At 42.4% G+C, this 11,262-nt stretch overlaps 1 protein-coding gene across 1 annotated transcript in view; it reads left to right on the plus strand.

Annotated features, from left to right (window-relative positions):
• LOC140388484 (transmembrane protein 163a-like) overlaps window positions 1-10,832 on the plus strand; it is a 347,952-nt gene extending 337,120 nt beyond the window's left edge. Inside the window, exons 7-8 of the mRNA XM_072472760.1 lie at window positions 3,457-3,598; window positions 5,427-10,832. Of these exons, the coding sequence (XP_072328861.1) occupies window positions 3,457-3,598; window positions 5,427-5,487 (203 nt within the window). The 3' untranslated portion in view covers window positions 5,488-10,832. The remainder of the gene's footprint in view (window positions 1-3,456; window positions 3,599-5,426) is intronic.
• The last annotated feature ends 430 nt before the right edge of the window (window positions 10,833-11,262 follow it).

Consider the following 11,262-nt stretch of genomic DNA (forward strand, 5'->3'; position numbering starts at 1 on the left):
GTTTGATAGCAAGGAAAGTTTATGTTGGGCAGAATCTATAATAATCTGTATTAGTGTCACAAGTAGGCTTACATTAACACTGCAATTAAGTTACTGTGAAAATCCCCTAGTTGCCACACTCCGGCGCCTGTTCGGGTACTTGGAGGGAGAATTCAGAATGTCCAATTCACCTAACAGCACGTCTTTCGGGAATTGTGGGGGAAACCGGAGCACCCAGAGGAAACCCACGCAGACACGGGGAGAACATGCAGACTCCCCGCAGACAGTGACTCAAAGCCGGGAATCAAACCTGGGACCCTGGCGCTGTGAAGCAAGTGCTAACCACTGTGCTACGGTGCCTTATCAGCCACACATGGCAGTTTTAGAGGCAGGTGTTGTGGCCATGGTAAAGATGTACACAGAACATTTAGTTCTTTGACTGGTAAGATAGTTTAGAACAAAGAACAATATGGTACACGAACAGGCCCGCCCTCCAAGCCTGAACAGGTCTTTATGGACTTTATTAACAAAATGAACACTTGGAAAGATAACTAACAAACTATAATACAAACAGGAACAAATAAGTCTATTCTCCTGGAGCTACTTCGAACGCGACTATCCTCTAGTATGACTTACTACTAACTGCCAGATCTCTGGAGTCACATGGTGGATCTCTACAGCCACCTTCTGGTCGAAGGTGGTATAGATAACTATATACATTAATAGATAACTATACACATTGCTGTGCATATGCATATCGCCACAGCAGGAGTAAAGGGAATTTGTGAAAGTTGTGCACCGGATTATCAACCTAATGCATTTCCACCCTTGAGCAATGTTACTGGAGACTGATTCAGGAAAACAGTGGTTACTAGCAAGGGGAGGTATTGGCAATTAGTTGCCCAACTGGCGGCAGAATAATCAAGCCGTCTGGATCTTTCCGATGGTAGACTGCAACGTCCTGGATGGTTGAAGACAGTAAGCCAGAAGCCAGTGGGGTTTCCTTTAGTTCCCACCTGTCCTGGTCGCAAGCCATTCCCCTCACCACATTGATGGCCTGGAAGCTGTGGCCAGTTTTGTTTTACACATAGAAGTCTTCAGGAGGCTCCTCCATCTTGAGTCACCATTGTGAATGCCCACCTAGGGTGTTTGCACCCCCTTCCCACAGTGGCGCTACCAGCCACCCTAAACTTCAGCTGCTTTCATGGGCCTTCCTGCTTGCGTAGCCTGCTCACCATCCTTAACTGGCCACCAGCAGGAGGATCGCACATGTAGGTGGACCTCAGAAACCTTTGGGTTTGGGATGCAGAAATGGTCCTGGCCTGGGTTTAAAAACTAAGGCAGTAAGATTCTGCCCATTGTGTGGAAACTCTAGATTCCTGTTCTGTATTTCAAAAGTTTATTAATTGGTCTAAAAATGTTAATGAGAACATGTGGCGTGGAGCTTCATTGGGCGGGATTCTCCTTCGGCGGGATCCTCCACTTCGCCGGCAGCGCACTCACACCCGCGGATTTCCCAACGGTGTGAGGGTGGCCACAATGAGAAACCCCATTGGCCGGCTGCCGGGATGGAGGATCCCGCTGATAGCGGGGACATGCCGTGCTGCACCAGAAAAAGGGTCTGCGGGATGGAGAATCCCGCCCATTCTCTTAGCTAACCCACTTTATCAATTATTTTTTCCCCGCCTTTCAACTGCTCCCTCATCATCTTCATTAGGATCAGTTTGACTGGCATAAGGCAAAAGACATTATGAATTTGGTAAATTTATTCTAGAATATTATATCCATAGAATACTATTTTGCATATGCATCATGGGTGTTTTAAAGAAACAACATTCTACATCTCCGGGTATATTTGAACTCATTACCATTTCATATTAATGATGGGCATAATTTAAATTCTATGTCGTTGACTTATACCATTAGAGTCATAGAATAGTACAGCACAAAAGGAGACAATTTAGCTCATCAACTCTGTGCTGGCTCTTTTGATGAGCAATCTGGTTGGTCCAACTCAACTGCTCTTTCTTTGTATCTCCACAAAGGAATTACACAACCTGATTTTAGAAGTAATTTATTTGGATTAATAACCAGAACTTCCAATCTTCGGATGGTCGTACCCTGGAGGTAGCCCACAAACCTTGCTGAGGAACCCCATTCAACTAAATTCAACTAAAGTCCTGACCCACTGACTATGTGGGAATTGCAAGGAAAGTTTGGACTTCTGATGGGCAATTCCCCTGCATCTGGAACTACCCAAATCTTTCAGTTAAAAGTAGAAACTTTGGATGATTCCAACTCACTTATCTGAATAATTACTGAGGAAATGTTAGGATTACAACCAGTTCTATCTTCTGGCTAATGAGAAGATTGAATGCTCAACACCTCACTGGAACCACTGACTACGCCCAACACCTCACTGGACTCACAAACTACCCCCAATTAAATCCTCCCACCCCTAGACTGCACTCCTCATCTTCTGACTAACTCCAGACTGGAGCACCCTCCCTGACCCTCCAACTGACCCAACCTGATTATACCTCCACTACTCGACCTCTCAACTACCCCTGATCACCCTGGCCCAACATCACCCCTCCCACCCCGCCAACCACCTGGCTACACCCTGACCCCCAACTAACTACCCCAACCCTTAAACTATCCCACCCCAACAACCCTCGACCACCCAACTACCCGAGACCAGATTACCCCTGACCCACCCTACCTCCTCATCCACTTCTAACCCTCCTAACCCATTCCTAGCTATCCTATCTAGTCAGCCACTTCCACCAGCTTCCAACCTACCCACTCCCAGTTACCCTGCAACTCGTTACCCTGCTGCCCTACTCCCTTACCCATCCCCACTCACACAACTAACCTGCCACTCTGCCTCCTCACCCAACCACCCTATCCGCCTCACCCACCTTCCTTCTCTGTTGCTTTTCAATGTGGTTTTGGGACTTTTACGCTCTCTATTTAATAGAATACGGCAGCTACATCCATAAAGGGGAGGGAATGGCTTGGCCTTTCTAATCAATCCTGCATTACGAAGAACTCCCAGAACAGGTGCACTCTGCATTTCTGAAGGGGTCTGGGTCAGGTGCCCAGGCCAGAAATCCATCTTAGGGTAAAAGAAATAGGAGCGGATTGGCATTCCAACAGTGATTTCTACTCTGGAAAGATTTGAAACTATGGTAAATTAAAATTATTTTTCAGACAGTTTTTTCATTGCAGTCTGAAATACATTTAAAAAAAATATTAATTGCGGTTGAACAGCTAACCTTTTGGTGCATTTCCATTTAATCTTAAATTACTTAATAGAAGATCTAGCATTAACTGCTGGCAATTGATTTAAAACTCATTTTGAACCAATTGGTCAGAGAGCCAATCTCTGAAACCCATTACATTTTGTAACAATTTATCATATGGCAATAGTCCAACTGGCAGTTTACGGTTATATTCCTCTTTTTTGTCTTACAGGTTTTAACTCGTTAGTTGGAGGCATCATGGCATTTTCTATCCTGATCAGTGCAGAAGTCTACAACCATAATCCTGGTGTCTGGTATTTGGATGGCACCATAGGGATTCTCATTGGAATGATCATTCTTGCATACGGAATAAAGTAGGCTTCACTTTTCTTGAGGATAACATTTTATAAGGAGACTGGGTGCAAGACGGTAGAAATTCATTTCCTAAAGCGTTGTTTTTATATTAAAAAATGCCAGAGAAAAATAGTCTTATAGCATTTCTATCCCAACACTTCACCTTGAACCTGTTTTAGTTGAATTTGTTCTGTTGCAGCTGATGTATATCGAATGTTGAATGTGTCAGGAATACACAGTTTAAACTTTAATGACTCAAGATGAGTCCTTCAGCTGTGTGCTAGCCTTGGCTCAGTGGTAGCACTTTCACCTCAGGAGGTTGTGGGTTTGGGACCAACAGCAGAGACTAATCTAAACTGGCACTGATCAGTCCAGTATTTGAGAGTAATGCAGTCAGGGATGTCATATATGGGATGACTGGATGACATGTTAAATCGAGTAACTGCCTGCCTTCTCATGATAACGTAAAAGGCCTCCTGGTATTATTCAAAGAAGAGCAAGAGAGTTGTGCAGGCCAAGTTTGAACTCTCAACCAAGGTCACCAAAACAGAGTATCTGGTCATCATCTCATTGCTGTTTGTGGAAAGATGTTTCATTTCTTAAATTAAAACAGTATTTACAGTTCAGTTACTTGCTATAAACCACTTTGGGATGTCCTAAGGTCCCGAAAAGGACCATATAATGTTACATAAGGTGCGATTGAACGACTGTGTTGCGCTTGAAAACATGGGCGACAGAAGCCAGGAGACCCTGATCCCAGGATCTACCCGGCTTGCAACGTCTCACGAGATCTAACATGATCTCGCGAGATGTTGCTATGTGAATCCTGCCCATTGTGGGCGGGGTCCGTTTTTGGCAAATCTGCATATTCCAGCGAGACAGCTAGCCTCACTTTAATATGCAGTTTCCTGAGGCATTGGGATCTATTCCCTTTTCCCGGAGACCCCAGGCGAGTGCCATTCTGTACCGGTCTCCACAAATGGGGACCAGATGGAACTGCACCTGTGGGGATCACCCAGGGATCGGAGGATTGAAGTTCTTAGTGTAATATATGGCAGTCAATTTGCAGGTCTCACAAACAGCAATTTAATCATAGTTAGATAATCCATTCAAGCAACATGATTTGAAATATAAATATTGGTAGGGCGCAGGATACACCCCCCCCCCTCCCCCGCATCCCACACACCTCATATAATATAATGGGCTCAGAAAGCACACAGACCCTTGATTTTAAAGGTAATCAAAAAGACTGCATATCTCTGATTGTGCGCGGTTCCCTCAATCCTGGCTGACACTCAGTGGGGAATTATTAGTTAGTGCCATGATCTTCTGACATAAAGCTGCCAACTGACTCATGACTGACACCTGAAGACATGTATTTAACTTACCAAGGTAGCGGCACAGGGGTTAGCACTGTTGCTTCACAGCTCCAGCATCCCAGGTTCAATTCCCAACTTGGGTCACTGTCTGTGCGCAGTCTGCATGTTCTCCCCGTGTCTGCGTGAGTTTCCTCCAGGTGCTCCAGTTTCCTCCCCCAGTCCAAAGATGTGCAGGTTAGGTGGATTGGCTATGCTAAATTACCCTTGGTGTCCAAAAAAAGTTAGGTGGGGTTACGGGGATAGAGTGGAGGTGTGGGCTTAAGTAGGGTGCTCTTTCCAAGGGCCGATGCAAACTCGATGGGCTGAATGGTCTCTTGCTGCACTGTCAATTCTATAATTCTATTCTTGGTGAATTTCTTCAGCTACTAAAATGAACAGGTCGAGTTCCGTTTGGGGATCATGGAAGTCAAAAATTCTGACAATTATGTCAAAGAGTCATTATTAATTTACCGCTTCTATTTACTTCTAGGCTTCTGATTGAGACAATACCTAGAATGAAACAAACTCATAATTATGAGAGCTTTGAATGATAAACCTGAAGAAAATCTGCGATGGCTCAGTTCTACAGGAATGAAGATTGCAAGACCTGGAAAGAATCACGAACCAAGAGTACAGTATGACTGGAAAAAATGCTGCTGCTCTCCTACATCCCAATTTATGACCTAACAAATCATGTCCCTAATGAACCAAATACAAATGTTAAATATGGTGAACTCCATAAATTTGAGATGGAATATGACGGAGCTCTTTGTTACATATTCAGGGGGCAAAGAGATAATGTGACCATATTTTTGTTCTGAAAAGGGTAGACTTTCACAAGTAGATGGCTCACCAGAAAAATGTCAACCAGTGGCCCGATTCTGCCAGCTGAGGCCTGGTCATCTTTGAAGGCTAAACCTCACTGTCTGACCAAAACAGGTAGCTGGCTGGCTCTGGATCAGACTGGTGAGGTTAAGCACAGGCCACCAGCCTCTTTGTGGCCCAAAATGTCGAACTTACTTTTTAGGTGTTTCTTCTATTGTACTTCCCACTAAAATTGAGTATGTATTTTGTATGTTTCCAGTTTCATCAAATAAGTTGGGGTCCTACATCCATAAATTTGTACATTAATGCGGCTACTACTTGAAATGATCAGTGTTTCAACAGCCTAGGCTTCTTTATGGATGGTGGCAGCCAATGCTAGTACAAATGGGGTGATAAGCCATTTGCAGGCTGCTGCTGCCCCATTTATATTGGCAGCTTACATGTCTACCCCATAAAGTCTACTATGTATCCTAATGAAAAAGGAATCAAAACTCAACACAAAGTAGTTAGAATTTCACACAGCATGGGCCAAATTTTCCAGTATTGGGAGCGATGATGCACTGAACTTAAGTTGTTGGCCCGCTTCACGATCCTGAGAAAGTCCTGACATGTGCACATGCACTGTAATTGCCCAACCAGTTTAAACTTCTGTTGGGCAGGTTTATGCTGCCCGCGTCTCTTCGTGAATGTCTCTTGCAGTAATCTCACTTGGAGACTTGGGCTAGATATGGGCAACTTACCGAGATATTTATCCGAGAATTGTTGGCTTGTTTAATCTCGGTGATTAACAGTGCAATCCAACTCACCACAATTGACCTCAATCTGACTACATACCCTCTGATCCAACACCAGACTACCCATTTATTATACCGGACTATCCACACCTCCAAATACCCCCCCTTGAACTGAATATCTAACTCCCTCTCACCCCCCCCACCCAAGACCTGATCACCCACTGAACTGACTGTCCCCATCCTTACTGGCAACACTGTCAACCACCCTAGACCCTACACCCCCAACCCAAATATCCACTCACATTGCCTGCACCCCCCCCCCCCCCTCCCCCCAACTGAAAGATGAGAGAATTTAAAAACGTTTCTGGAAATAGCCACTACTGTCCTTAAGGTGGATGGTTCTCTGTGCTGCACCTCTTCACCAATGTCTCCCATGGACGGACGGCTGCACCAAATATTCATCAACGTAGCTGGGATCAGAAGACCAGAGTAGCAGGGTGCAAAAAGTAAAAATGGCCCCATATTTAAAGCCATTTTCTTCAATACATAGTAAGCATGATTAAAACAATTCTATTATGTACCTGTTTTGAATATTTCTTCGAATATGCAACTAAGTTGCTATAACTAAACTTGACACTTCAGTTACCAGAATATAATTTGATCAAAATTAAAGTTTATTTGGCAATATCAAAAATGCATTTAAAATACCACAACTTGTGTGGATTTGCTAATATATTGGGTATATAAGGATATATATGGGCAGCATGGTGTCAGTGGTTAGCACTGCTGCCTCACAGCTCCAGGGACCCGGTTTTGATTCTGACCTTGAATGACTGTGTGTGGAGTTGTATATTTTCCCCGTATCTGCATGGGGTTCCTTCCAGTTCAAAGATGTGCAAGTTAGGTGGATTGGCTATACTAAATTCCCCCGAAGGGTGGGGTTTTAGGAATAGGGTGGGGGATTGGACCTTGTGTGGGGTTGTCTTTCGAAGGGTCGGTGCAGACTCGATGGGCCGAATGGCCTCCTTCTGCACCGAAGAGATTCTACGATATATAAACAATCACTGCTAAAAGAAAATGTGAAAAGTTGAGCAATCACAAATTTGAAATTTCATAACTAAATAATTTGATGCCTAGTAATTTAACTTTTAAAAATCAACACTATGGTAAGCCACAGTGGAATGAAACAAAATCGAAAATAGCATTCCTCCCATCACAGCAACTCACCAGGTGCCAAGTCACTTATTATATCTTGATTTAATTATTAATTTTGGAAGCATTTGTTATTGCATCCACTAATTCAAAGATTTTAAATTCTTTACCTAAAATTCAACCCACATTTTATAACCAGCACACACTGTAAAATAGAAAGCAAAGCATATCTTTATGTATTTCAGTATTCTCCAAATTGAGGGTCTGATTTGCACTTTTGGCAGTCGGTCAGAAATAAAAATTAATTTTTAACATCTGTTCCAAACACAAGAAATTTAATCAAATTGCTGTTAAAATTGTCATAAACTTTATTAAGATAATCCAGTATGTTGAATTATCGTTATATTACTATAGTCCACATACCATTCCTTAATTAGTATCAGAGGACACTGGATACATAAATGATCCCATCTGTGGAATTTTAATAGAGCTGAGGTTTTAAGTCCTCTTCTACCAAACCCTACTGATAAAACCGGTATCAATCTACTGATATTTTGTGTCATACACAGTTTAGTGCATAGCACAGTGAGGAAACCATCAATATGCAAGTTGCCACAGCATTGGAACTCTAGTAATCTGCTTGCATTAAGTTACATCAAGGTTTTACTGAACATGCCGCTATGATTATTAATGTAGCATCCAGGCTAGTGAACATTATTAGATGTTTATCCTTATCCTACATGAACAGTCAGATGTGTACGGTTCAAGATGGAATTGTATATGAATTAACAGCAATGCAAAAGTTACTCTCAGTTCTGTCTTTTCCATAGTATTGAGCCACTTAGCTGTCTTGTGATGCTTTCCAGTTTGAAATAAACTGGTCAAGGCCTTCGACTGGGATTAGAACTGCAGTTTTTGAGAAATACAATTTCTAATATCTCACTGATGCCCAAATTAGAATGCTATATAAATATCAGAGGTTTATATCATGAAAGGCCATTCACCGCGTCTGTACAAGCTCTTTGCTACAACCATCAAAAATTAATCCCATTGTCCTCTCATCCCATAATACTTGCATATGTTTATGCTGCAAATTGTACCCAATTTTCTTTAAAAATATAATAGCCTTTGATGCAGCCATTCCCTTTTATTATGACCAAGTTAACAGGGGTGAATTTACTTTGTCCCCTTCCTTTGTTGGTTATGGGAGCTTTCATTTAAAAAGGTGTAACTTGGTGCAAGAAATAAGCAGGCCAGGATGCTGAAGTTAACAAAATAACTCTTTGCTTATTGATAAAACACACTTGGGTAAAGATGTAGACATGAACAAAAGGTTTAAAATGTACAAATATGTCGAACTACCCACAAATGCAAAAACAGCACACAATTCCCCTCCCCATAGCATGCAAACAAAGTAAAATTCAGCAGTGTACAATTAAATGTGTGGCTAATTAAGTTAGAAAATAAATCACAGTGATCAGATGCTTGTTTACAGCTGAAGGGTCCCAGTACACAGTAGCTGTTGGTTCTTGGGGGTTCTCACTGGAGACAGTGGTATTGATTTGAAATTTCCTTCGAGAACTCTTGGTTTGCAGGTGTCCTGGAGTTTCAAATCACAAACAGCTCAGTTTTGATAAAAAAAGGTTTCAGAGGAAAGAGATTGGATAAGGATCTCTTTCTGGCTATTCTAAATCCAATTTTTATTTTACACCCAAGTGCTGGAACATGCAACTTCTCACAAAGCTTCATAGATTTTGTACCTCAAAAAGTAGCTGGTGTCCTTCTCAAATACAATATAGTAGATGCTGCAGGCCAGTGTCCTTTGCTTTCGAAGTGTTCTTCTCAACAAAATGGCCAGCCAATGACATTATAAAGTGCAAGTCCAGCCAACATTATAAACTGATACGTACATAACATATCACAAAATATTCCGTACCCTTAACAATTCTCTCGAGAAAGAATTGCTATTTTCAGCTTTGACCTCACACTAGAGAGTTTTATACAGACACTGGGTCTCGCTTGCTGGCTGGAGAGCAACCTGCATTGGCTCCTCAGGATGGACCACACAAGGTGGAAGCCCCCCCTCCCACCCCTCCTAAGAACTGCTGAGCAGAGGCTGTCAGTTGTTTGCTCAGCAGTGTAACAATAGGCACAGGATTTAGGAGTTACCCAGACCTGGGCAAGTTTTGGCAGGAGGGGTTCTGTGGGTTGGTAGTAATTGCAGGGCTAGTTCTCAGCAGACCCAATTTTTCCAATACTGGGACCCTTGAAAGCAACTGAGTGCCTTTTATGAAAGAACCCCCCCCCGGAGACTACAGATAGCCTGCACAGGTTTACTTTTGTGCATGCCGCATGGTGATTTGCTTGCCTGCAGCTGGGTTAATACCAGCGCAGCAGCAGGCAGTGATCCTTAAGTAGTCACTGATTAGCCACTTAAAAGGCCTCAGTTGGCGGCTGGGTGAAAAGTCTCAACTTTGGCGAAGGTAGAAGGGTGGCCAGGTACTTGCGTATCACCACCCTGTCTGATTAAATGCCCTCCCTGCTTCCATACATGTCATGGGGGAACACAAATTTCCCCACCATTGTAAGTTGATAACGTCTTGTCATGGACTTCAAACCAGAGGAAATAGTCCAAATCCAAATAGGTCCACCCTCAGGTACACTAAATGAAAGGATGAACAACATTGATGTCAGAATTGTTTCAATGTTTAGAATACATCTCAATGCCAGAAACACAGCAGAATTAAGTTCAATGGGATGAATATGTGCAGGATCAGATTTATGATAGAATAGCATGGAGCAAATTCCTGTGACCCCTTCACACAAATTGATTTCTGTTAGTGCGTCAGTTAATACACCTAACTTTAAAATATACAGTGCAATAGTGGGAAGCGAAATTTGAGGAATTATTGTTTATGGTCAGCAGTATTGACACAGACAAGGCATTACATTCGAATGTTTGTAGATTATGAAAACAAACAAAGTTCAGGTTGGCTAAATGACCTGAACTAATATACTGTGGAGCTTGTACCTTCTCCCCATAGCTGCATGGGTTTCCTCCAAGTGCTCCAGAATTCTCCCACAGTCCAAAGATTTGCAGATGGGTGGATTGGCTATGCTAAATTGCCCCTTAGTATCCAACTGGGTGTGAATAGGGTGGGGAGCTCTTTCGGGGGGGGGGGGGGGGGGGTCAGTGCAGTCAAATAGGGCGAATGGCCTTCTGCACTGTAGGTGTTCTACAGTTGATAATGGAACAATATCAATAGTAATATATTAGCAGGAAAAGAAAATCAACCATGACTTGCAAAATTGTGCAAGACTTTGGAGCAACATTAAAGGAAAGAACATTGCTCAATGATGTTACTGTGATATGGCGAAACCATATCTTAGAATATTTTTATTTAAACAGTTTTGAAGAGAATTTTTCATTGAATACTTTGGTATACTGAAACACAAATGACCTAATACTTTTCCAAATTAGACTCAGACACAAAGTTTTTTAAAATGTCATTTAATTATCTCCTTATATCCTACATAAGATAGAAATTTGTAAACACAACCAAGAAATTCAGCATTGTAATATACTATCTACAATAGCAATTTTCATTCATACAG

Source organism: Scyliorhinus torazame, chromosome 2 (genome assembly GCF_047496885.1).
Source record: "Scyliorhinus torazame isolate Kashiwa2021f chromosome 2, sScyTor2.1, whole genome shotgun sequence".
In the NCBI taxonomy this organism is placed as follows: domain Eukaryota; kingdom Metazoa; phylum Chordata; class Chondrichthyes; order Carcharhiniformes; family Scyliorhinidae; genus Scyliorhinus; species Scyliorhinus torazame.